The 27734-nt window shown below is 47.8% G+C and overlaps 1 protein-coding gene across 2 annotated transcripts in view; it reads left to right on the plus strand.

Annotated features, from left to right (window-relative positions):
• Positions 1-27734, plus strand: part of Ak8 (adenylate kinase 8) — a 110356-nt gene that overhangs the window by 7085 nt on the left and 75537 nt on the right. The window contains exons 3-8 of one of the 2 annotated variants that reach the window (XM_051184993.1): positions 756-805; positions 2403-2516; positions 6883-6951; positions 23128-23209; positions 23658-23729; positions 24766-24966. In XM_051184993.1, the coding sequence (XP_051040950.1) occupies positions 756-805; positions 2403-2516; positions 6883-6951; positions 23128-23209; positions 23658-23729; positions 24766-24966 (588 nt within the window). Of the gene's footprint in view, positions 1-755; positions 806-2190; positions 2290-2402; positions 2517-6882; positions 6952-23127; positions 23210-23657; positions 23730-24765; positions 24967-27734 lie in introns of those variants that run through there. The other variant, XM_051184994.1, reaches the window with a different exon arrangement.

A 27734-nucleotide genomic window follows, 5' to 3' on the forward strand; every position in this document is an offset into this window, starting at 1 on the left:
GACATCATCAAGAAACTTCCTTGGTAGTGTCTAGACTAATGTGTCCATCTGACCTTGACTGGGCCCCTGTCCCACCCTTTCACTGTGATAGGCTTTTCTCTTCTCCCAGTTACCAGCAACTGTTTTATGCTATCCCAGATGACACTCCAGGGCTTCTGCAGAACCAAGACTATTCCAGAGCCAGGACTTACAGCCACAAATAAGCTGCCAGGGTTGTAAAAATTTGCATAGAAATGCCTGCATTCGAAAACAAAGACTCACCTACCTTGGGTTTTATAAATCTGGCCCATGCATTGCAGGCTTCTTTCCATTATTTTCTTCTATAAAATGATGGGGTGGGAGGGAGGATACAATTTGCTAAATAAAAAGGCATAAATATATATGCATCAAAGGTCTATTTACATAAAATACAACTTTATTTGAAAGAGTGTTCCCAAGACAAAGTCCCTGTTTAAAATGCTTTATGGCATTTGAAAATCCCAATTGTTTTTGATATTCATTAGTTTGGCAAGCAAGTTACTGTGTCCATGTCCCCACGGAGATAGAAAAGTAAACCATCTCTGTGATCGCTTACCTCTCTAAACACAGAGAATTCGTTCTGGGGCACAAGTGATTCCCAGCCTCAGGGTTATGAATGGTCATGTCACCGGCAGAAATGAAATCTGGGGAGGAAAGAAATAGACCCAGTGCAGCACAGACATGGCAGGCCGCTTTGTCATGCCCGGTGCTGACATCCAAATCTTTTCCTTCCACAGTGCCGAAGGTTGTGATATTAGGTCCGCCTGCCTCAGGGAAAACCACCATCGTAAGTACATTATATTAAATGTCATTCTAGAATGTGTCGTTCATGCTCTGGTGGACAGGGGCCTGTGCATTGGTGAATTGTCCACACACCTGCTTTTTTCTTTTCTTTCTACCCACTTTCTCATTACAAATGGCAGGGTGTGTTCATAGCCAGTGTCTTAGGGTTTCTATTGCTGTGAAGAGACACCATGACTGCAGCAACTCTTATATAGAAAACATTTTATCTCAGAGGTTTAGCCCGTTATCTTCATAGCAGGAAGCATGGCAGCATGCAGGCAGACAGGGTGCTGGAGACGTGTCTCAGAGTTCTATGAGCTTCTGAAACCTGAAAGCCCACCCCAGTGACACACTTCCTCCAACAAGGCCACACCCCCTAACAAGAGCCTATGGGGACCATTTTCATTCAAATCACCACAGATGGGAATTCAGAAAATGCAAAGCACAAGTCACACAGCCCTTCAGGGACAAGTGCAGCTTTAACAGTGGGGTGCCACCCCTTCCCTGGTCACACTTCAGAGGCATCCTGGGGCATTCCCTGGGCTATAGCTGGAGAATGCACTTCTAGAAGGGTCGTCAGCCTGCATACCTTAAAGGCTTTGATTGTGGTGTGAAGTGGCTGAAGTGGGAGAGCAGTAACACCACACCATAAGTGTGTATGTGTCAGTGCTCGCCATTTCACCACCCTTTACTCTGGGCTTTCCATGTTAAAGGAGAAGCAAGGCAAAGACCAGACCAAACCGGTAAACACCTCATCCCCTCCCTCCCTCCCTCCCTCCCTCCCTCCCTCCCTCCCTCCCTCCTGTCTTTTCCACACTAGACACTGGCCGGAAGCTGGTGCCATCGTCCTATCCATGATTTTAATCTCCAGGTCCTTGTTTTTACTTTGTTTTTCTTTTGAGACTGGGTCCTACCTCATAGCCTTGGCTGGCCTAGAACTCGTGTTGTAGCCCAGGCTGCTCCCAAACTCACAGTAATCCTCTTCCCTCAGTGTTGGCCACCATGTCCAGCTTCAAGTCCAGGTTTTCTTTTTTAACTTTTATTTTTATTTATTTTGTATGTGTGTACATGCACACATTGCATTTGTTGGGGGGGGTCATACATGGGCCACAGTGCATACATGGAGGTCAGAAGGCAACTTGTAGGAGTTGATTCTCTCTCTCATCATGTGGATCCCTGGGATCAAACTCGAGTTGTCAGGATTGGCATCAGGTACTCCAACACACCAAGCTAGTCCCTGGTTGCAGTTCTTAAATTCCATAGATGTGTTAGAATTATGATCTTCTGAGGTGGGACTCTTCCTGCCTTCTGAGCTCATGTCATAGTGGGGTTAGGCTGTCCTTTGCCCAACCTGCACTTTACCTGGCAAAGGAACTAAGATGGGTTATCCTTGCATAAAACATCCTGTGTGGGCTGCACTGTGAGGGTCAGCATAGCTCTTGTCATCATGCCAGGAACTGTTATATGGGTTCCAGAGATTGAATTCAGGTCTTTCTCCTTGCAGGGAAAACACTTTACTGACTGAAGCATCTCCCCCAGCCGGTGGAGTCATACCTAAGAAGTATGTGCATTCACCTTCATTTCTGTTTTCCTTTCTTCAGGCAATGTGGCTCTGCAAACATCTCAACAGCAATCTCATCACCAAGGAGAACTTGTTAGAAAGAGAGTTTTCTAGTCTGGCTGAGGAAGCCAAGAGACACTACCAGATTTATAAGGTAAGGCTGGCCCCTGGGCCAGGCAGGGTTCAGGGACAGAGCAGCTATGGCTTCAGATCTCCGCTTCCCCCTTGCTTGGCTAGTTTTCTTCCCCTCCTCCTCCTTTAAAACCATTTTTAGATGATTGTGTGTGTGTGTGTGTGTGTGTGTGTGTGTGTGTGTGTGTGTACATGATGGTGCACATGTGTGTGTTAAGACCGGAAGTTGATGATGAGTGTCTCACACATGTTCTCTTTTTAGTCAGGTCTCTCAGTGAACCTGGAACACACCTAGGCTGGCTGGCTGGCTGGTTTGCCTCCTTGTCTTATTTTAGCACACTGTTTCTCTTTAATGAAACAGAAATGCAAAGATTTTTTTTTTTTTTCAAAATTCCCTTTGAGCCAAAGGGTGGAGATGTGTCTTTGGCATTCTTTTCTGAGGTCCAGGCTCCCTCCTCCTCCTGTGGGACCCTCACATCTGCTGATACTCACTTTCCAGGTCCCCTCAGCCCCACTATCTCAGAGCCTATAGAAAGAGCCACAACCATTCATTTGTGGAGCCCTGGCCACAGTCAAGGCCTCTTGGCCCTTCTAGTGCTTAGACGTCAGAACATGGGATCCTTATACATCAGCCAGCCCAGCCAGCTGGTGTGCTCACTCATGAAACAGGAACACAAGCAAATCTGCCTTTCAAGCTGATCTCATGAACTTTAGGTAGCTTTTTCTCAAACCAAAGATTAGACTGGAGCAGATAAAGAGTAGTCAGACCTGATGGTCATTGTGGTCATGTGACCCAGCCACCTGCTGAGCCACAGGCACAGGCTGGGAGGTGTGCCCAGACTGCAGAGTTAAGGTTCATTTGAAGCTTTCCTAAGAGCTGGGCTGTGATGCTGCCAGGCATGGAAGATCTTGGAATCAAAGTGTCAAAGCACCCCAAGGGGAAGGACTGCCCCCCAAGACACTGAGGCCTCACACTGCTTGCTCTTTGTTTATTCTGAACTGTATATTGTGAAATATGACAAAGATATGCAGGAGATCTGAGACCTTTCCAGACCAGGCCCTGGCTTCAGCTGCTCACATCAGGCCCCACAGCTTTAGGATTGAATTCTCCGCAGGAAGCATGCAAACTTCCTCCCCCAGGGGTTCCCTGTTGCACCCACCCCAGCAGCACAGTCCACTCCCACCCTAGGCACCTTTTAAACCACCTGAGGCCTGGCCTTGCCTTGTGCATTGAGAGCCAGTCCTCAGGAGTAGGATCAAGCTGCAACATTTAAAGATAGCACCTTGAGACTTCTGAGATGAGAGCCCAAGCCCACCCAACATGTCTGCCCTCTGTCACTGTAGTTAATGATGCCATACTTGCTGTGTTTGGGTGTTCTCTGAAAGGCTGCATTGGAGCAGAGCTGCCCGTGTTTGTGGAGTGAAAGAGTAGGCTCAGGGAAGCCTTCCTGAAGCTGGGTTATTCCCAATTCAGGTCTCCACAGTGTTTACAGTGTATTTTCCCCCTGTATCCCAGGCTGACTATGGGCTTCCCAAGTGCTCGGCTACAGGCTTCTACCACTGCGCCTAGTTTCGTATCTACAAATTTAAAATCTGGTTGCTGGCTTCTGTGCTGGCCTGGTAGCCTTCCAAATCCCAGGGCCAACACTGCCTGTCCCTCCTTGGTTGTCGCTGGCTGCCTTGTGGTGGAGTCTGCCTCTCTCATTCCCTCCTTCCTCTGGTCCCCATGTCCCCAACCTCTGCCTCTACAGAGTCTTGGGGGTGGTTGTTCCTGCCATCCCTTCATTTCCTGCTGACTTGCAACAGCTTCTCTTCGCTTGGGAATCTGGAAAATGTTCTTTAAAAAAGAAAATATCTTTTTACTTTTAAATTATACTGTGTGTGTGTGTGTGTGTGTGTGTGTGGTGTGTATGGGGTGTGTGTGGTGTGTGGTGTGTATGGGGTGTGTGTGGTATGTGTGTATGTGTGTATGTGTAGTGTGGTGTGTATGGTGTATGTGCGCTCATGCAGGCTCCAATTCACTTGTGGCAGTCACAGAACAACTCAGAAGAGTAGATTCTCTTTCTACCAAATGAATTCCAAGAACTGAACTTAGGTCATCAAGGTTGGTGGCAAATGCCTTTACCCATGCAGCTACCTCTTTGGACCCCCAAAGTGTTCTTGATCACTCTGGCAGAGCTGCTGTTTGTGCGGAAGGCAGATCAGGGGCACCCAGCTTGTCCCTTCCTGCTGTATTGCTAGAGTCTGTTCTGTGCCCTGAAGTGCCCACCTAGGTAACCTAGGGATATTAGGGTCCCCAAGAGTGGAGCCTGGTGATGTGACCCAAGCTCATGCCATTCCCATATGAAATGAAGTCCAATCCTGGAAGTTAAATGGTCCTGGGGCAGAACCAGGCACAGCCCATACACATGCCCCCCCAAGCTTCCAATCAGCATGTCCTTCTAGAGAGGAAAGCACATTGGGGTGGCACACCAGCCATCCCACCACTGGGCCCCAAAGCTGCTAGAAGAAACACTGGAAGCTGCCTCGTAAGAGAACAAACCCAGACTGGCTGGAGTAGATGCAGCCAGCGCTGTCCCTAAGAAACCAGGGAAGCAGACCCACCCAAGGCAAGCCTGGGCACTCACCCCTGTCCCAGGAGAAGCCACCTGGGCTCCATCTACTTGTCTCTGCCTTCCCCCACAAAATCCAGGCCTGGGGGTTAGAGGGTGGAGATGCATTGCCAGGTTCTGGAAGGAGGCAGCCTGAATCCTGCAAAGAGTCTGGCAGGGCTTCCAGAAGCAGCCCAGAAGCCCTTGTGATGATGTGACACATCAAAGCTGTGATTCAGACAGCACCGTGGCAGGGAACGGCAGGGGGCACTTGGGGTGGGCATTGCTCAAAGCCACCACCCAGCCCCTGCTGGGAAGGCTTCCAGAGGCTCACACCCACCTGGGCCTGCCACCTTTCAACCGTGTGCTTTGACTGCTTGGATTCCCTGCATCTGAGCAGGTGCTTCCTGTATCCCTGTATTTATCTGAATGCTGTATGAGTAGATGGAATCAGGGAGGGGGGTGAGCCCTGGGAACATGACACAGGAATGGAAACAGCTCTGTCTGGGAGGGACTGGAGGGAATAGGAAAAGAAGGTGCTTCCCAAACGCACCCCCAATAATGCCAACCATGGGGAGCTCCACTGGACACCTAGGAGGATGTGGGCACCAGCAAAAAGGCAGCCTCACTGGCCAATGGCTCCCAGCCTAGTGGACCCTTTATTAGGTCACTTTAGGCCAGAGGTTCTCCATGTGAAGCCCCAGTCTAGGAGCGATGCCACCACTTGGAAACACATTGGAAATGCAGAGTCTCAAAATAAGGACTCCTGGGGCGGGTTCCAAGAAAACCGCTGTCTGTTCTTGAAGATGTGGCACCATTGGTAGAAGACTTGCCTAGCTTGCATCAGGCCCAAGATTAGGTCCCCAGTAGGCTCAATCATTCAAGGTCATCCTTAGCTATGTAGGAGTTGGAGGAGAGCCTGGGAGCATAAAACCGTGTCTCAAAAAAGCAAGGGCTGTGGGGGGAGGGTTGGGGGGAGTGGCTAGGGAGATGGCTAAGTAAGTAGAAAGCTTGCTGTATAAGCACAAGGAGCTGCATTCCATCACCAGCACCCATGGAAAAAAGCCAGGCATGTGGCATGCATCTTTGTCATCTTGGCACTGAGGAGACAGAGGCAGGAAGGGTCCTGGGGCTAGCCAGCCAACTGAACCTAGCTGGAATGTTCCAGGCCAGTGAGAGGAGGAGGGGGGGGGAAGAAAAGAGAGCAAGGCTGGTGGCACCTGAGGAGGAGGTACCAGCTTTGGTTATGATTCCAGGACTCCATGTCATTATTTCATAAAAGCCAGGCTTCCAGGAATGTATTGATGGCACTATTCTGATGCTGGGGCCAGGGTCTGTGTCAACATTTACACCCAGCTCTCTGGGTATAAGACCTTCTACCATTTATTGGGGTGTGAACACTCTCACCAAAGCCAGCTTTTGGTCACCAGTGTGAAGTTATTCGGTGTGCACACACATTCAAGCCTCAGCCAACTGGCTCCCACTCCTACCTTGTGTGGGATACAGAGGCCAACAGCCCAGTTCCTTTCCTTGAGGAATGTCACCACTACTGGGAATGACAGACACATCCTTGAACATCATGTATAATGAAAACTTCATTATCTGTATTCATGGGCCACGGGGTGGTGTGAGGTGTGCACTCACGAGCCACAGGGACCCTGAGGGTGGGAAGTCTGATGCTGGGCATATCTTGTATGGGGAGAACGCTCAGGGGCCCAGGCAAGGGTGCTGCCTATGTCTGCCACCCTGAGTGCCAGGCTGGGGTTCGGGACCTCACGTTATGTGTCTTCCTTTCAGAGGATTCCCAATTCAATACTTATCAGCCTGGTCCAGGAGCGCCTGCGTGAGGATGACTGCCTCAGGAAGGTAAGACTACCTGTCACTGCATGGATAAATGGGGAAGGATGTGTCCATCTTTGAGGATATGGAGAAAGTGAAGCTGGCAATTAGAAGCTGAACAAAGGTCAGTCTGTGGTCATGGGTTTCAGAGCAGTTGACTGCCCTTTTGGGGTACCTATAGGGACAACTAACCCAAGGGGTCCTTGGAGAGCAGCCAGCAAAATGAAATTGCCAAATTGTGTGTGGGAGGGAGTAAGTGAACCAGCTAGTGACACTGAGGTGTCCAGAGTCTTTGACTTTTGATCTTTTTAAAAATTTATTTATTTTATGTCCGTGTTTTGCATTCATTGTATGTTTGTACATCCCATGTGTGCAGTACCTATGGAGGTCAGAAGGGGGCATACTATCCTCTAGAACTGGAGTCACAGACAGTTGTGAGCTGTTTTGATGGGTTGCTGGGAACTGGAAATTAGTTCTTTAGAAGAGCAGCCAGGGTTTTTAACCACAGAGCCATTACCCTGGCTTTTACTATTTAAATCATTCCCTGCACAGTTTCAGAAAACATGGCTCAGTGTTTGAGAGCCAGCCACAAGTGGGCAAACAGGCCCAGAGTCACACCAAGAGAGATGAAGGAAAACTGGAACAGAAGCATGTGTTGGATAACAGCAACACAGGGAGCTCCCTGCCCCACAACGCAGGGGAAAGGGTTTTATGGGAATGCACATAAAGACAGGTCACACTGTGCCTGGCCTTGCCCAAAAGCTATTCACATGTCCAGCATGGGTTGAAAAGCAAGTCCAGCTCCAGGGGCCACACAGCACACTTGCTGTCTGGCTGAACGACCCTGCTCTCTAGGGCTTGGGATGATGCATCAGGGTGACCTGATGGCAGGATGGCAGTTAAACCAAGATGGCCATACTCACATCCTGTTGATTCCAGTCACACCAACATATCTATTGTCCCTGGGTCCCCTGGGTTCTGTCCCATTTTTATTTTCTCTGCTTATCAGATGTGATAATTTATAATGAACTCTACCAGGCCCCTTAATCTTTCCAGTCTCATCCTTTGCCCCCTCTGAGCCCAACCAATGAAGTTTTTATTTGGGCGATTATTTTTCTCAGGCCTAAACTTTCAGTTGGTTCTTTCTGCCTCCTGTTTCTTTGCCAAGATACTAATCTTCCCATCACGTGCTAGATTGGCTTAAAAAAAAAAAAAAAAAAAAAAACCCACAAACTATCTGCTTTAGAGTCTTTGTTTTGTGAATGATTCTAACACCTGAGCCACACCACAGTGCCGTTCTTTTTCTTTCTCCACATGGTTCATGATTGGCCTGGCTCTCCCTGGACTGAGTGGGTTATATCCTGGGTGCTTTTCATGTCATGAGACTCTGGGTCCTATCCTGTGGTGGACGTTGACATCTTGGTCTCAGCAGCTGATTGATTCATTTGGGTTCTAATAAGTTCCAACCAGGTGGCTCTGGGTTTTGGTTTTGCTATGGACCTTGTTTCCAGCTGTGTGTGCGGACTGCAGGGCCATGCCATCCTTTGCTGCCTCTGCACCAGAGGGCCCTGGGTGAGATCAAAGCCTTCATTTCTCAGAACACTCCTTGGAATGCTTTTGGGGAAGTCAGGGTAGTAGGATATGAGGCGATCAGTCACATGTGTCCACAGTCTGGAGGTAGAGAGATGGATGCTGGAGCTCAGCCCACTTTCTCCTTTTTATTCAGCCTGAGTCTCCAGCCTGTGGTCAGGGTGGGTCGTCTCTGCTCAGTGAAGCCTGTCTGTACATGCCTGGATACCCAGAGTTGTGATCCCATGGTGGTCCTAGTTCTAGTGAGGCTGGCATTGCAGGTTAATCAACATTTCTCTAAAACAAACAAACAACCATGAGTGAAATAAACCTCATGCCAAAAAAAAAAAAAAAAAAAAAAAAAAAAAAAAAGCCTTAGATTCCACTGTAGCAAAAACTAACTCTGGAGTCTGCCTTCCTCAGCTCCTTCCCTGGTCACTTCCTGTTGCGCACTCCTTCCAGCCAGAAAGTTGTGATTTTACTTCTAGGACTCTGCTTCATGTTTCCTATAAATGTCCCCACATCAGGGCCATGGAGACAGAAAATAAAGAAAGGGCAAGTTAGCAGGACATTTATTAGTCTCTTGGGATCCTGTTTCTGAGTCATGCTAGCTGCAGCAGGAAAGCCTGTAGACTAGAGATCCTCCCACATACTCCCCCACCCTGACCCTTCCTCCTGCCCCCTTCTCCATCCCCTCCTTGGTACCCATTTTGAGGATATGGATGTGGAGGCTGGAGTTTGACATCAGGGTCTTCTATGATTGTTCTCCCTTCCATTTACTGAAGAGGGGCCGCCTGCCATGGTTGCGGTGTCTCCAGGAGGTTTGGTCGTTGTTCCCTTCTTCGTGCCTGCATTTCCCCACCTTGTACAACGGGGCTGTGCTTCAAGTCAGAGGTGCCTCTCTGACCTACATGTCTGTGATTGTGATTGTGTCCCAGCCATTGTTACCTGCAAGGGAAAGAACCACCTCCTTCAATTTGTCTTAAGATTTCTTTTAACCTTCAAGGGGCATCTGGAGCCGTTTTCATCTCTTCCCAATGGAGACAGATTTCCAGGGCGAGGAGAGGCTTCTAATTATGAGCTTTGGTTGTTCAAAAGCAAAACAAACCCTCACCCAAAACAAGCGGGCTCTCTTGCTTTTCGGGAGAAAAGTGACACATATGCATATTCATTTATATGGTAATTATTATTATTTAGCTACACAGGGACTAGAATCAGTAATTTAGAGCACAAAAATATTGCAGGAAATAGCGTTCAGGGAAACATAACCCATCACGAGTCTGTAGTTGATGCCCGGTTTCTTTTCTTTCTCCTGCGTTTTTTCTTCTTTTGCAATCTCTTTGAAGAATTTTATTTGAAGTGACCATCAAATGCATTAGAGAAAGAGAAATTAGCAGTTGGTTTCACAACTATGAAGAGGTGGCAGCTCAACCTGCTAGAGATATATGAGGTGCTCTGTCGGGGCAGTCATGTTCCTGAGGTCAGAGTGTGCCCACACCACTTCTCTTGGACAAAGGAGAGCTAAGAAGGAAGGTGTGGGCACCAGGAATGTGCATCAACAGGATCTGAACCAGAGACTCTGTGACACCCTGCCTGGAATGTGTGCGCTCTGCTTGATATGGATGGGTGGCATTCCCTTTCCTGGTCTGACTTTCTGAAGTGACCAGGTTTCTTCCCATGGCTTCCTTTAAGTTGCTTCCCACCCGCAAGCATTCAGAAGGCTCTGGTTCAATTTCTAGCAATGCATCAAAAAACCTGGTGTGGCAGAGAGAAAACGAAAAGTAAGATGAATGTTTTTTTTTTTTTTTTTTTTTTTTTTTTGGTCACTGTCTATCTATTCAAATAGTTTAGAACCCAGAAGCCACCAGAGGACCTTCTCCTGGCCACTCCCAGCTACCTGGGGTGGTTCCTCCCCTCAAGATAGCTGTGGAGAAACTTGCCTCTGAAGCTCTCCCTTCAGAAGATGCTGTTCTACATAAAGGAGGCAGCTGTTTGTTTTTTGTTTGTTTGTTTTTTAAACAAATATGAATCTGGGCATGGTACACATCTGTAACACACACACCACCACCACCACCACCCTGGCACTGGTGGGTCAGAATGAGGCAAATCCCTGGCAGTGAGTATAATTGAATCAATGAGTCTTCAGATGCATGTGCATGTATATGCACACACACGTGCACACACACACACTCATGCACACTCATGCATGTGCACACGCACTCGTGCACATACATACACATACACATACTGGCCAGTGTGTGTAGCTGAATCAGTCAGCCTCCTCATACACACACACACACACACACACACACACACACACACTCACTTAGAGCTGTCCCACAGCGCCCTCTACCTGCACCCCTCCATGCAGCCTGCATTCAGCTTCATCGTTCCATCACCCACCCTTCTTGGATGCCCAGGACTCTGAGTCCTCCTCTGGACTGACCCCACTCCACTCAGGACCTTCACACTTTGTAGCACATAGACCCTAAGGTACCTGTCCTTGGCTTTCTACTTCCTAAACTACATCTTGTGTAGTCCCCTCCTCTGGAGCAGGTGAGACCACAACCAGGCATCACATCATACAATAGTAAAGTGTCTTGGCAGACCGGAGAGGGAGGTTCTCCTTGTTGGCACCACACAAAGAGCAGCCAGGTTGGAGAAGCCCCAGTGGTAGCCTCTGGGCACAGTAGTGTGCAGCCAGCCTCCACCAGTAGGAACAGATGGGTGCTGTCCCAATCTGAATGAGCCAAAAAGAAAGAGAGCTCTTCCTCACCCGAGCCTCCAGATGAGAACACGCTTCATTGTGTGAAGGCCTCTGTTTTTGCATGAGTGACCCACTGCCTGCCTGTGACATGCATTGTAAACAGGCACAAGTCTTCCCTGTGGCCCTACTTGAGGGGAGATGGGGGCACCTTTGCACGAGTCATCTCTCTTCCACGCATTTTCCGGCCTTGAATCGCCCACTGGGATCTGGTTTTAGTGACAGAACAGGGCCTGCACAAATGTGTGGTGGCTCAGTCACAGGTGCTGACCCAAAGCCCCACTGGTGGCCTGGAAGACACCCTCAGTTCTGGCCCACTGGCCCTCAGTCCACACCCAAGTCCTCACCGCGGAACAAGCCTCAGTTGCCCTCCCACAGTTATTCGTGTGTCTGTATGTGTGTACACGCATGGTATCTTCCCATTACTACACACTATTCTTAGTCTTAGTATTAATTTAGCATGTCTGTGCATGCTCAGGTGCCAGTGGACTCCAGAAGATGACAGTCGATCCTCTGGAGCTGGAGTTGTAGGCAGTTGTGAGCCATCTGATGTGGGCGCTGGGAACCAAACTCGAGTCTCCTGGGAAAGCAGCAGGTTCTCTTAGACTCTGAGACATCTCTCCAACCCTCCCACCTCTGAGACAGGGTCTTCTGCTTTTACCAGGGTTTTCCTGGCTCTACCTTCCTGGCACTGGCATTACAACTGTGTACCAACACACATGGCTTTTTTATGTGGGTTCTGGGGATCTGCACCATCATGTTTGCACGGCAGTGCTCCACTGATAGATTCACCTCTGGGGATCACAGCAAGTGCTCCACTGATAGATTCACCTCTGGGGATCACAGCAAGTGCTCCACTGATAGATTCACCTCTGGGGATCACAGCAAGTGCTCCACTGATAGAGCCATTCACCAGCCCCAGTTTCCCCTCCCCCTTTTTTTGTAAAAGGTTTTAGGTAGATAACTTTTGAAAATGATTCTATAAAAATATGCATATTGAAAAGGGCAAGTCAGTGTGATAATATACCTATAGTCCCAGCACTTGAGAAACTGAGACAAAAGGATTGCTGAGAGTTAGAGGCCAGCCTGGGCTACAGTGTGAGATCCTTTCTCAAACAAAGAGGATACTAAGAAAATAAGTTGGAAATTATCCATGAGGCAGGGTGATGGTCTTGCTTTGTGGTTTAACGTTAGACATCTTGATGGCTGAATGTTATTTCTTATTGAGGGAACACTGGAGAACTTCATAGCAAAGGGCAGCCCATCAACATGAAAGGTAGGCTCTGAAGAGCCTGGACCCCAGGTCTTAAAATGTGCTGCCACTTGGGGGTGTAGCAGTTGAACTTGACCAGGTGTGGGAGACCCAGGTCAAATGAGAGACTTGAAATTTCAGAGACATGGGAGTCTGTGGGTGGGAGTCACCAGATAGCCGTCCACAGTCCATTTAAACCACCCAGGGCATCAGCTGCACCATCTCCCTGAATGAGCCTGAAGACAAATGTGTCTGTAGTGTTTACACCTCTACTTGAACTTTCTACACTGACCACACCACTCTGTTGGATCTTAACCACTATCCACCTTCTATGGACCAGTAGCAACTTGGAGAGGGTTTTATTGCATGGTGATGCAGAACCTGAGACAGATGGAAATGGTAGTCATTCCTTCCTTCCATCATTATCTATGGAGCACAGAGCCTCTGCCAGGTACCATGTGAGAGGCAAGGGGATTCTTTCACTGACCTCTCGGAGCATGGGGCACTCAATGAACAGTGTACTGGACATCGGTTTCCTCTCCTTGCATTACAAACTTAGGGGCTTAACACAAACATTTAGTATGCCTGCATCTCAGTGAGTTAGGATCTGATCTCAGCTACCAAGATTCTTTTCTCTGAGTCTACAATCAAGAAGTTGGCAGGAAGCTGCTGGACACATGGCTTGAGCCCATTCTGCTGGTCTGAGCCACCTCTCAGATAACTGGGCTGGGGCATGCAGACAGGATGTGGCTGGAGAGTCTCCCAGGCTTGGGTGCTGTAGTGCACGGCCCCAAACCTTGACTGCCTCATTCTCTGTTTGAGAAGATCCAGCCCAGAGCTCAGTGCCATGTGCGGCCCTTGTGTCCACTCCGACAGGTTAAGCTACTCCACTGCTGGAGGAGCTCAGTGAAAACCATCTGATTGTGACTTAGAGGTAGAAGACCATGCTTGTTCCTTCTGTGCTTTATGCTGGACAATAGTGCCAGCTGGGTGAGCATGGCGGTGCACACCTGTAATCTCAGCTTTTGGGGAGGTGGGTGAGTAGGGAAAGGGAATGGCGAGCGAGAGGGAGAAAGGAGGAAGTGGCAGAAAGAAGAAAGGAAGGGAAAAGAGGAAGGAGAGGCTTGCATACTTTGTGGGCGGGGCTTGCGGTATACCAAGAGCCTTAAAGAACATTGTCAGGACCATGATCTAATGAGGTCAGAGGCTCACCAACCACACCCAAGGAGCAGGTAGGAGTGCACAGTGTTTTCCATAGAGGGCCGGGAGGGAAAACCAGCTGTAGCCAGCCTCCTCCTGTCTACTTGCCTGTCCAGTTGCCCCTAGGCTGGAAGTTGGGATGAGCCGAGAAGCAACTGAGCAAAATTAAAGAATCCAGGCACCCCATGTTCTTAGCACTGCATTTCAGACTTCAGGGTGGGGGTTGCTGGCCTAAGAAGGCAAGCGAAGGCCACACACAATGAAGAACACAACTGCTCCATAGAGAAGAGAGCAGTGTTGCAGAATGCTGTCCCACCCCACCCCTACCGAGCAAAGCAAGAGCCACCTCCATCGCAGCTGTGCCTGCCTGCAAGAGGCCATCACAATCTGCCTGTGGCCTACTGACATTCCTTCATGGCAGGGAGTAGGAAGGGTCATGGGACCCTCATCTGAGTGTCCAGCCTCTCTCTCCAGCAATTCTGCCCTAACTGCACACAGTCTTGGGTCTCATACATTCGGGGTTAGAGTATATGGGCTAGGGGAAGGCTAATTGAGGGAACTCCATGTATGTGGCTATGGGCAAACCACCATCCCTTTACAGTGTGGCTGACTGCTTTGGGGTCACTGGCACTCTGGTCAGTAATTCCTCACCCATGCACCCATGTTCTGTAAATGAGCCCACTAAGCTCATTGGTTCCCTGAGGGTGAACTTTGGCAGAATCAACTCTTGGTTTTGACACTGGAACATATGAGACAGGGTAGATGTCATTTATGTGTTCCCTCCCTGCCAATGAAGGAGTTTTCACAACTACAAATAGTGGTGAGCCAACATTTGTCAGCACACACAGTGCCAGTGGCCCTCAACAACTGGATCATAAGAGGCAAGGGAGGGCATAGTGTCTACAGAAAGACGAGGGTGAGTAGCCTATCAGCTTACCCAAAAGAAGCATAGCACTCACTGCCCAAGGGCCAGGCCAGTGCATGAGATCGGTCTCTGTGCACTCTTTCCTGGAGCGAGGGAGAGAGCAGGCATCAGGTTGGGTGGGCAGCCCAGTTGGTGACCTATGTTCCATCTCCCAGCACTGCATAAATCTAGGCGATGTGGTATTCACCAGTGTTGTAGAATATTAGTTGAAGATGTGTTACATTTGTTTATGCAGGGGAACATTTGTTTAATGATGCAAAGATGTTGCATCATTTTATGTTGCATTTGTTTAACTCCATGAAGCTGTGTTGCTTTGCCTGTCTAAGACACCTGATGGGTTTAATAAAGAGCTGAACATCCAATAGCTAGGCAGGAGAAAGGATAGGCAGGGCTGGTGGGCAGAGAGAATAAACAGGAGGAGAATTTGGGGAAGAGAAGACTGAGAAGTAAAAGGAGTAGCATGTCAGCCAGGGGTCAGCCACCCAGCTACACAGCAAGCCACAGAGTAAGAAGAAAAATATGTGGAATAGAGGAAGATAAGCCCAGAGGCAAAATGTCGGTGGGATAATTTAAGAAAAGCTGGCTAGAAATAAGCTAAGCTAAGTCCAGGTGTTTATAAGTAATAATAAGACTCCATGTGTTTATTTGGGAACTGGGTGTTAGTCACCCCAAAGACCAACAGCAAACAAAACAAAACAAGAAACCCAACTACACACTTGTAGTCCCAACACTCAGGAGGTGCAGGCAGGAAGATCAAGAAATTCAAGGTCATTCTTGGCTACAATATTGAGTTCAAGGTCAGCCTGGGATACACGAGACCCAGTCTCAAGAGAGAGACGCCAACTCTGGCTCCTGGTGGAGGCTGGAAGCTGGGTTGTGTCTCCTACCCTGAGACTCACAGAAGTGTCGTGGGTGTTGTCTTTACTCCACATAGAACCTAAAACATCTCTTGTGTGCATAGGTACTTTCTATTAGATCTTGTGTGCAATCATGATAATTCTGATTTCACAGCAAAGGGAGGGGGCACTGAGCACATTTCTGACCCTGAGTTTTAAGTTTATTTGGTGGGTTTCTGGCATCTCCACCCTCATTGTGGCCATAGGCTCTGTTGCCCATGGCCACACTTTATAGTCAGTACTTTATGGTGGAAATGTTAGCGAAGCAGAGGAGGCCAATCCATCACCCAGAGCTGCTTGCTTTATTCTGCCTTGCAGTGTTAACTGGGTTGACATCAGTGTTTTTCACTCCATGGACATGGGCCCCTGGGCCACCGTGGAGGCTCAGGGATTGGTAGCTGTCAATGGCACCCCCACGGCTCTATGAGGCCTCAGTGCAGATGCCACTAGGATCAGAGAAACTGGAAATGAAGTGGAGGTTTGAACTCCTGGCACAGTTTTATGCCCACATTGTCAACCATCCTTTGTGAGGCTCGTGAAGGTGATCTGAGAAGCAATAGGAGCGCGTGTGGGCTGATGTCTGCAGGCGGAGCAGCAGGCGCAGTGTGGAAGAAGTGTGCCTCTGAAGACACAGGAGGCCTCACATCCCCTTTCCAGTCACCAACTGGCTTGCAGTGATTCCTGGAGAGGTGTTTGTTGTCCAGTTAGCTTTCTGAAGACAAATGCAGGAGAAGGCAGAGGTTTATGTTGACAAGGAAAGTGGCTGTGGCCTGGAATTGGGAGAGAGAGAGAGAGTGTGTGTGTGTGTGTGTGTGTGTGTGTGTGTGTGTGTGTATGTTTGTGGTGTGTGTGGTGTGTGCAGTGGTGTGTGTGTGTGTATGTGTGTGTGGTGTGTGTTTGTGGTGTGTGTGTGTGTGGTGTGTGTGTGTGTGTGCGCGCGCACGCACGCATGTATGTACAGAGGTCAGAGGGCAACTTGTGGGAGTGTGTTTTCTCCTACCATGTGGGTTCTGGGAATTGAACTCTGGCTGTTGGTCTCCGTGGCAAGCGCCTTTACCCCCTGTGCCATCTCACCCTTCCTCTTTTTCCTCTTGTGTGTTGGGGGACCGCCTAGCATTTCATCAGAGAAAAAGGAGGGTCCTGTGGGGCTTCTGATGCCTCTAACTCTTGCCCTGGTAACTCAGACTTTGGACCAAGGGGATGTGATTGGAATCCAAGCATCCAGCCTCTGTTGGCCTCCTGGAGCCCCTGGATGAGCCAGCCAGCAATTCCCAGTTGCCTCCAATGGATCCTTCTCTAGTGAGCCTCAGTTGGAGCCAGAAAGAGGTCTGGCATTTCTGGGAGAAATCCCCAGGGAGCACCCACACTCTGGCTTCCCTTTGAGGAGCCAGGGAGGAAAAGAAGCACATCACAGAGGCAGCGCCCAGAGGGCAGCCACGCTTCCCACAGGCCTTGCTAACTGTGCTTTGATAAGTCAGGAGAGCAGACAGGGCCAGTGTCTTGCACAATGCAAGCTGAGCCTTGCCGCATCAGGCCATGCTCCGCTGCGCCTCACCAACTTCCCTGGGCTGCCTGGCTTCTCTTCTTCCCTTTCTTGCAGCTGTGACATCTGCTCAGTGCCTGTCCTTCCTATGATACCATGCCCCTTGCAGCTGTGCAGACCCCCAGCTCTGTGCGGAGTGCCCTGAGCATACGGCCTTTTTGATGTGTGATAAAACAGAGCCGAGCCACAGGGGTACGGTGAGCTAAGGCATCGGAATATCAATTAACCTGCTCAGAACAAAGCTGGGGCTCCAGTGTGGAACAGACAACTCACTGAACTGTCAGGAAGATGGATAATGTATTCTAATTAGGGGTTGCCTAATACCTCTGCATCAGGCCACTCCTGGACGCCGGACCCACAAACCTAGCAGGGTACAGTGGTGACGAATGTCTCAGTGTCCCTGGCACAGCTGTCATCAGTTGGTGTTTCCTGACTGATTACTTCCTGCTTTGCCAAAAGTGTTCTCAGCTCTAATGGCCATTTTTCCCTGGAAAGGGCAGTCCATTTTATAACTGTGCCAGAAGCCTCTGTGAATGTGTGTGCTCAGGGGAAGAGGGCTTTCTGAGCACTGAGCCTGGGGACGCTGACACTGAAGCCTTTATCCAGCCACTGATAAAGGACAACTGATGTGGACCCACGTGGACAGCACAGGAGTGGGGGTTTCCATGGCTGCCTGCCCTGTGGGACAAGAGGCTGCTGGTGATACGTTAGGAGCCTTCTTCCTTAGTTTTATCCTCCAAGTCAGGGCAAACCTGAAGACCCCCTTCCTCTTCATAAAGTCTCCAACCCACACAGGAAATCATCCTAAGCCCAGGAGTCAGGGAGGTGTCCCTTATTATACTGTCTTTTCCTCGTCACTGGGAACCTGGCTTGCTGTGCAGAGTGGGTGAACGCTGGTCCCATGAGCAGCTGTAAGAGCTTTGGACTGGATGCTGAGCTCTGCTGTGGACACATGCTCAGGGAGCCAATATTAAAATCAGGTCTTTCCTAGAAGGCCTGCTTCTTCCGTCTTCCAGAAGCTACTCAGACCTGCAGTCCCAGAACTTGGAAGGCTGAGGCAGGAGGATTGCTATAGCAGGCATAAGGCCTGCTTAGTCTGCATACCAAAAACCTTTCTTTAAAACAATTGGGGGTCAAAACTAAATGACCCACTCTTGTGCTAGAGAAAGCAGTGACAGTCCCCCACCAACCCCGTGTGTGTGTGTGTGTGTGTGTGTGTGTGTGTGTGTGTGTGTGTGTGTGTGTAAGAATTTCTCTGAAGTTCCCAAGGACACCAGATCTGAAAGGAAGGGATCAGGCTGCAGCCCTGCCCCCAGATGCTCACATCTGCAGGAGTTCCTCTTCCTCTTTGTCTGCAGCCCAGCACTTTGTTGCCTATAAGGAGTACTTGAGGGATCCAATGCAGTTAATTTTTTCCTCACTTTTGCTTCATTAGTTAGGCAAGCCAAGGCTCTGTGGCAGTGTCTTCCTGCCTAAAGCATTAATGAAAGCTTGCCTGTTTTTTTTTTTTCAACGTGCTTTAGGATGTAAATTTGTTTAGCTTTTTATGAAACCATCAGTGGATGTTATTGGCACTTGAATAACTCAATAGTGAAGAAATGTGGGCATGATAGTACGCATGTGTGCATGTGTGTTTGTGTGTGTGTGTGTGTGTGTGTGTGTGTGTAGGCCAGAGGTCAATATCTCATGCCATCTTTTATTTCTCTCAGTCTTGTTGATTTGTTTGTTTTTGACACAGGGTTTCTCTGTGTGGCCCTGGCTGTCCTGGAACTCACTCTGTAGCCAGGCTGGCCTTGAACTCAGAGATCCATCTGCCTCTGCCTCTGCCTCCTGAGTGCTGGGACTGAAGGTGTGTGCCACCTTGCCTGGCTCCACCTTATTTTTTTGAGACAGTCTCACTGAACCTGGAGCTTGTTTCAGTTAGACTGTCTGACCGGCAAGCCCCTGAGATTCTCTGGTTTCCCAGAGCTGAGATTTTAGGATACACCACCACGCCTGACTTTTTATATGTATCCTGGGGAATATAAACGTGGGCACCCATGTTTGTGCAGAAATGTTACCCACTGAGCCATCTGCCCAGCCTCTGCATTTTTGAGTCTAAGGGAAAATGCCTTTGCTAGGACCAGCTGTCCATCTTGTAGTAGAGCTGGAAGTATGGGCTCACCCCATCAGTCTGTCCTCTGACCACAGAGACACTGAATACTCAGGATGACTGGACAAGGGTCTCTCTCCACTCTGAAGTGGACTTGAAGCCATTTGCTTGTTTGCTTTTACTCTTACAAAAGTTCACTTGATTGCTTTCTCTGAGTTTCCAATCTAAAGATATAGTATGTATATGTGTGTGTCTGTGCATCTGCCCGTGTGTGTGTCTATGTGTGAATTTGTGTATGTATGTATGTTCATGCATATGTGTATATGTGTGTGTATTGTGTGTTTATGTGTGTTGATGTGTGTATATATTTGTGTGTATGTATATATGTGCATGTGTGTATATATGTTTCTGTATATATGTGTGTTTGTGTGTGAATATGTGTGTATGTGTGTGTTTGTATATATTTGTGTATGCATGTGTGTGTGTGTGTGTGTGTGTGTGTGTGTGTGTGTGTGTACTTGAAAAGAAAGATTCTAGTGACTGTTAAATGCAAAGATTGCTGAGGGACATAAGAAAACAAATAGGAGGAGGAGCCATTGACTTCTGCCATAGAACATCAACTACTCATGAATTAACCTACACATTCAGTGTTGTTCCAAAATACTCAGCGCTCCTGTCTCAAAACATCAAAAAGGTTTTGATGCTCACCTGAAAGAACACAGTTTTGACAAAGAAGAGAAATTGCATTCTGTGAAATATAAAGTGATAAGTTATAAAATTGTGATAACTTTAAAGGTTAAAGGAAATAGCAGTCTACAGGCAGGAAGAGGTGACGGGGAAGTTCATGCCAGCCATTACAGCTCGAGAAGAGGAGTGTCAGCCAGGGAGGTGCTGTTCCAAGGTTGGGACAGCTGGGAGCCTCGAAGCAGCAAGTTAGATCTTAGCTCCAAGTGTTCGCAAAAGAAAACATGGTTCTATTAAATATTAACTAAACACATGAGAGAACACATTTTAAATATGAGGGAATATTTACCTCCTTTTGTGGTAGAAAGGGCCTTTGTATGCACCCACAAACACCAGAGACCAAAGCAGGCACGCAGACACCAGCTTACAAAAAACAAAAACAAAAACAAAAACCCCCAGCATGTTAAAAACAACACTGTAACACTGTAACACTTGACAGCCACAGGCCAACCCAGAAAATTGTGGTGACAGTCTCTGCCTCAAATGGTTGTGGTAGTGTTTACCAAAATGGGTTCACTTCTTAACATGTGAGTTAAAGTAGTCCAGGGGTGTATTATATTTTGCTGGGCAGGTTTTCCCTAGGGTAGTGTCCAGCATTGGTAACCATGCAGGGAAGGGAGGCAGGTGCTCTGCCATCAGACTTATAAACTGCGGTGTGATGGGGAGGAGGTGGCCCATCAGTTAAGGGTGTTGCAGCTCTTTTTGAAGGCCTGAGTGTGGTTCTCAGCACCCACATCAGATGGTTCACCCCTGCCTCTAACTTCAGCTCCAGGGAATCTGAAGCCTCTTTCTGGCATCCACACAGACATAGCACACACTCAGACACATACATACAATAACAGTCTTTCAGACAAAAATTTAAAAACATAAATGTACAACATTCTAGGTTGCTTTTATTTTTTTTTTTTTTAAGAAAAATGTTTATTATGGTGTGTGTGCCATGGTGTGCTGTGGAACTCAGAGGAGAACTTTGTGGAATAAGTTCTCTTATTCTACCTTCACATGTGTTCCTGGGATCGAACTTGGTTTACCAGGCTTAGTGGCAAGCACCTTTCCTGTTTTCCTGTACTAAGCCCTCTCACCAACCCCAGCATTTCAAGGATAATTGTGAAGCCCTGGGATGAGCAAAAATACCACACTTAATGCACTCATGAGTGTTGGCCATCTGAACTCAGGCAGCTATGGACATTTCTAGCAAAGGGTCCTAGAACACAGGGGATATGCACAAAATGCTTCTGCCATGTTAAAGAACAGGTTAAACTGGACTGTGCTCAGTGTGTGGTAAGAAAAGTGGAGTTTGGGTTTGATCTGGGTGATATCTTTTCTCATGTGTGCATGATAGCTATTCTTGGTTGTCAATGTGACTACATCTAGAATTAACTAAAACCCAAGTGGCTAGGTATATCTGTGAGAGATTTTGTTTAAACCATTTGTATAAACCATTGACATGGGAAGACCCCCCCTTTTTTTTGAGACAGTCTTACTATGTAGCCCTGACTGTCCTAGAACTCCCTATATAAACCAGGATGGCTGCAAACTCACAGAGATCCCTCTGGAGTGCTGGAATCAAAGGAAAACCCACTCTTAATCCAGATCATCTGAGGTGGAAAAATTAATCTTTCATCTGGGCCACACCTTCTGCTGGCAGCCTATATAAAGACATGGAAGAAGGAAGCCCGCTCGCTCTGCCTGCTTGCCCTCGCTCTCCCTGGCAAGTCTACTTCTTTGGGATTCTGGTGTATACTGAAGACCAGCTGAGACATCCAGCCTCATGGGCTGAACAATACTGGATTCTTGAACTTTTCATTCATAGGCAGCTATTGTTGGATTAGCTGGACCACAACCTGTAAGGCACTATAACAAAGCCATGTATATATATACATACATACATACGTATGTATAGTGTGTGTGTGTGTGTTCATGTGTGCAGATGCACATGTGTATGTATAAGTGTGTAAGGAGGACCTCAGGTGTTCTTCCTCTGGAATAGCCGTCTACCTTGCTTCATGAGGCAAGGTCTCTCGCTGTCTAGGCTGTTTGGCCAGCTGGTCCTAGGGGTGCCCCTGCTTCCACCTCTCCGGGGCTAGGATCACAAGTGTGCACTGTCATGCTTGGCTTTGATCCTAGGGACCTCCTGTCTTAGCAATCCTGTATCTCAGAAAGAACTCAACACATGAAAGCTGTGCACCCAAAGATGTTCACCACACTGTTATTTATGATGACAAAGTAAGTTTTTCTCTATATATAGAAAGGAGATTTAGCAGAATGACTTGGAAACTGTGGTCCAGCTAATCCAACAAAGGCTGCCTTTGAATTGAAGATCCAAAAATCCAGTAGTTGTTCAGTCTTTGAGGCTGGGTGTCTCAGCTGGTCTTCAGCAGACACTAGAATCCTGAAGAAGGCTCTGATGCCAGTCAAGGAATGGACTTCCTAACAAGGTCAAGAGCAAGCAGGCAAAGAGAGAGAGGCTTTACTTCCTCCATGTCTTTATGTAGGCTTCCAGCAGAAGATGTGTCTTTCTACCTCAAAGATCTGGATTAGAAGTGGATCTTCCTACTTCAAATTAAGCAACAGTCCCTCCCAGTTGTGGCCCTCCATCTCTGGATTTTAGTTAATTCCAGATGTAGTCAGGTTGACAGTCCAGAATAGTCATCACAGCTGATCCCAGACTCCTGAAGCTGTGGGTGGAGCTGACACCATGGCTCAATCACTTAGGGGGTGTGGTATAAACCTTCAAAATCAGAGGCAGTGAAGGATGCTGGTGTGGAAGCATGCCTATGGTAACTGTGGCAGTTGTGGGAAGCCCTGAAGTCACCTGCCTGCTGTGATCGTGTTCATAAGCACTGGCTCTAAAGATGAGTGAGCAGCTGCCAGCTGCAATGAGTACTGCGGTTGTCAGGCATGCTTCTTTTGTTTTAAAGGTTTCAGCTCTCTTTAGACTTTCTAAAATATAATCTAAACTAGGGAGGGGGAACTTACTGGATAAAGGTGTGTGTTTCGGTCAACATTGATGACTTGAGTTCAGTCCCCATGACCCACATGGTAAAAGGAGAGAACTAACTCTTGAAAATTGCCTTCTGACCTCCACATGTGTACTATGGCAAGTACACACCTACAAGAACACACATACATGCCTACCTACCCATTCACACATGTATACACAAAATAAATAAATGTATGTAAAAATTAGTAATGAACCCCATCCATACTCTCTTTAGGGCTGGATCCTAGATGGCATCCCTGAGAGACGGGAGCAGGCACTGATGATCCAGACTGTGGGGCTGGCACCCAAGCATGTCAGTGAGTAGACCCCGGGCTCCAGTTGCTCAGAGCATGCAATGTGAACCCTGCTCTTTAACACTGGCTCCCTCCCATCCACTACCATGGACCCAGTCACTGCCCATGGGAGGGTTTTAAGGGCTTGGGATCCAGCATTTCACATTAGATGAAATCTAGCTCCAACCACAAAGCTAAAAGTTTGAGGACTTGTCATTTAGGAAAGCAGGGAATCCCCATGTTGTGGACCTCTCTAGGAAACCAACGGAAGGGTGGCAGGGTCAAATCACAAAGATGTCTACATGGTGATTTTCCACAGTGAAAATTGATGGTCAGGGACATGTTCCACCATGGACTGTCTTCAGAATGGTTTAATGCCATCTGGGAGGTGGGTGACAGCAGAGGTCCTGACGTTCAGATGTGTGGCACCTGAGCCTTGCACACCTGATTTGTTCCTTTCTTCTCTGCCTAGTTGTACTTAATGCTCCGGACACAGTCCTGATTGAGAGAAATGTGGGGAAGCGAATCGACCCTGTCACTGGAGGTATGATGCCCCCACTCCTCCCCAAGGGATTCAGTAAGAGTGAGGTGATGCTCCATCCCCCTCTCTGCTCTAGGCATCCCAAGGGGCCACACAGAAATCCCAGCAGGTGAGGGAGGAGGGGCATCTCGGGTGAAAGGCAGAGTCTTATTTTCTGGGAACCCGGCTCTCTGGGTTGACTGTGTCCAGGAGTCAGAGTGCTGAAGAGCTCGCCTCAAGGCTCAGGGCCATGCACCAGGGACATGGTTCAGGGAACTTGTGTCCCGCCTGCTAGGAAATTATATGCCCCACACAGTTTGCTCCAAGTGAGGAGGAGTAAGGCTTGCAAGGTTCCTGAGAAAATTGGCCTGTGTCACAAACGGGACCTTAAATTGTCACATTGTTGGGGCTAGGAACAAGGGGAAGGAACCTACCTCTCTTGAGTTTGGTTTTCTCTGGATTTGGGGTAAATTTATCCTCAAATTGCTCTGAGGATGAAGTGAGTCTGTAGGCCCTTCTCAGGGTACAGTACAAAGTCAGTGCTAAGGGGTCTGTAGCTGCCCTTAGTCCTGGGCTTTTCCTTGAGATGAGCTATCATATAGTCTAGGTCGGCCTTGTCTTGCTATGTAGGCAAAGATGACCTTGAACGTCTGATCTTCCTGCCCTCATTAGAGAAGGCCTAAGCATAGAGAGCCACTTGAGGGTCCCCAGCTTTGGGATGTCCTGGAGGAAGAATGGCATGCTAGTTATAGGTTTGAAAGAATTGTCATGACACCACTAAGTGTGCAAATGTCACAAACCACCACACTTGCTATATGAGGTGCTGGGAATTGAACCTAGGGCTTTGTACATTTGAGGCAAGCACTCTACCAATTAAGCTACATCTATCCGCAACCCCATCATTGTCTTTTTATTTGTTAAATGTGCATTGTTGTTGCATGTAAGAGCACTTGCTGGCTGGGAATGGTCAGCCATATCCACGGGCAATAAGACAGGCAGGGCAGCAGGGCCTGCAGCAACGTTGGGTGGGTGCTCTAACGATGTGCCTCTTCCTGTGCAGAGATCTATCACACCACCTTTGACTGGCCCCCTGAGCCTGACATACAGAACCGGCTGATAGAGCCAGAGGGCATCTCAGAGATAGAGACAGCAAAGAAGCTGCTAGAATATCACAGAAACATCATCCGAATTCTTCCTTCGTACCCGAAAATCCTGAAAAACATCAGTGCAGACCAGCCATGTGTGGACGTCTTCTACCAAGGTAAATATGTCAGGCTGCCCCATGTCTAACCACACAAGGGCTGGGGTCACTCTGATCACCTGATCGCCCTGCTCATCCCACTATCCCTCAGACTGGCTGCAGCAGTAGCTGGGATGTGTGAGGAACCTGAGCGTCAAGTCACTGATTGGCCATTCAGGGACCCCTGGGTGTAACTGTCCTCAGCCACAGAGGGTTTGACTGTGTGTGGGATAAAGAACAGGAGGAACATAATGATACAAAAGTCTTGAGGCCTGATCTTGAAGGAGAAGACAGATAAAATATATAAAGATTAAGGCAAAAACAAACATTTTCATTATAAATATGAAGCATGCAAGGTGCTCCACAAGCTGGGGTAAGCAGCCCGCTGTCTACCACCACTGCATAGATGTTCACATAAGTGATAGGCACTCAAAGATAGTGATAGGCCTTGCAGAAATGGGCTATTTATAAATACTAAAGAAATATTTAAGTTTTGATGTCTCAGAATCCACTCTTCCCATCTGATAACAGGGTGAAAAGACATTTAAAGTATTTGGACACAATAAAATGACAGCACCCATTTGAAACCTTTGATGGCCCCTTTCTCATAGGCTCTTTCAAATCTTTTCAAGGGAAAACAATTCAGATGATGATGTAGATGTAGCTGGGTTGTCAGGGTGCTTGAAGTGCTGGCTTCCACATAAAACCTAGCATGGTGGCTATGCCTGTAATCCCAGCCCTCAGAAGATGCAGATGAGAGGAGCAGAAGTTCAGGACATCTCTGTTACACAGGGATTTTTGAGGCCACCCTGAACTGAATGAGTCCATGTGTTTAAAAAAGAAAAGACAAAGAAATCGTTTTAAGCCAAGTATGGCAGGACATCTCTGTAAAGCCAGTTTTTAGGATGCTGAGGCAGGAAGATAAACAATTTGTGGCCAGCCTGGGAAGTATAGGGTGATCCTGCTGCAAAACTTTGAATTTGAAAAAGCTCACAGGGCTAGTGGCTTCCCTGGTAGAGCACTTGCCCAGTGTGCCCACGGCAGTCCCTGCACTCGGAGTCAGGACTACCCGAAGTGCAAAGTCATCTTCAGCTGCAGAGCAAATTTGAGGTCAACTACACGAGACCCTATCATAAAAAGGGGAATAGGCAGTATTTGTTCTGCGGGCATAAGGGTCTAGGTTTCATCTCCAGCGCCCATGTAAAAAAGCCAGGGGTGACAGTATATGCTTGTAATCCCAGTGCAGGGAGGGTGGGCTCCAGACCAGTGAGATTTCATTTCAAAAAACAAGTCAGATAGCTCCTAAGATTGTCCTCTGACTTCTTCACAAATGTGCACAGATGTTCATGCTCACCGTGTTCAAGCAAACACACACATGTACATGCATGTACACATATCAAAAAGAAAAGTGTCATTTTGATTGGGTGTGAATTTCAGATACTTCTGTGTCAACCCTCTGCAGCCTTCCAGCCGGGGCCTCTCTGCATACTCTTAGGAACACCCGGCCCTCTGCTGGCCGCCAGCACCCATGGGCAGGCATCTGGAAGGTGGTGCTGCTTGCCATGTCAGGTTGAGACTGCCTTGAATTTTCCAGAGCTCTGCATCTTGAAAAGATCTTTAGTAGCAAACACGTGCTCTTAAGATAAACATCTACCACACTTATCTTGTGCCTCGGTTCCAAGTTTACACATTAATTACTCCTAAATTACTTAATTAAATTTAAAAGTTCATATGATCATTCATAAAGAATTCATGCCTGGAATTGTAAATAAAAACGTGAGCATCTAAATATTAATTATTATTAATTAATAATGTGGAATGATAAATTGAAAATTGGGTTGCCAGATTCCCTCTGTGTTGTTGTTTTTTTAAATCTCAGTGCACCCAGAAGCTGTCTATTTCCAAAAAGAATAACTGGATGTGGAGACTGTCTGGGGGATCGTTACTCCTAATTAACTTATTTATTTACTGTAAATTAAGCATCATTTGTAAGCAGGCTGCTTTGCTGTAGTGTCTGTGCTTTTCAGAGGTTCTGGGTTACAGAGGGTCTGAGAGTTGAGAGCCATGGGAGGGTCTCCTGTCTTGGGCTGTTCTAGAGGAGAAATGGTACCCCAGCTGTAGCTTTGAGAGAGTTGCCATGACTCTACCAAGACTCCAGACAGCATTGACTATCTGTACAACAAGACAAGAATGGTAGCTCCCTCATGAAATGGCAAGCCAAATAAATGAATATTTACCTTAGCATTTCACACGTGCCCACCATGGTGGTGACCACAGCCTTGGCGGCGGTCACCTCTAACTTACCTGTGCTGCTAGTTCTGAAAAGAGGGAACTGTAAACCCTCATGACCCAGTGAGACAATCCTGTAATGATGCCAGAGTTCAGGGCAGGGGAGACAGCTCAGCCAGTAGAGTGCTTGTGCAGGCATGAGGACCCGAGTTTAGAACACAGGTAGTGAGATGATTCACGTATACCATGGCTGACAACACAAGTTCAATCCCCAGGACTCACACAGTGGAGAGAGACAACTGACTCCCTAACATTGTCCTTTGATGATCTCACATGCACTGTGGCATGTGCATGTACACAGACACATAAATTCAATTAAAAAAAAAAAAACCTAAAGGCTAGCCTAATGGCTAATGGCACAGGCCTACAGTCCTAGTTATGGGGTAAACTCCAGGTCCAATAAGAGACCCTGCCTCAAAAAATATGAGGTAGACAGTGACTAAGGTAAACAACCAACATTGACCTCAAGGCCACATATATAAGAGCTTACATGTGCACAT

Source organism: Phodopus roborovskii, unplaced genomic scaffold (assembly GCF_943737965.1).
Source record: "Phodopus roborovskii unplaced genomic scaffold, PHOROB, whole genome shotgun sequence".
Taxonomy (NCBI): domain Eukaryota; kingdom Metazoa; phylum Chordata; class Mammalia; order Rodentia; family Cricetidae; genus Phodopus; species Phodopus roborovskii.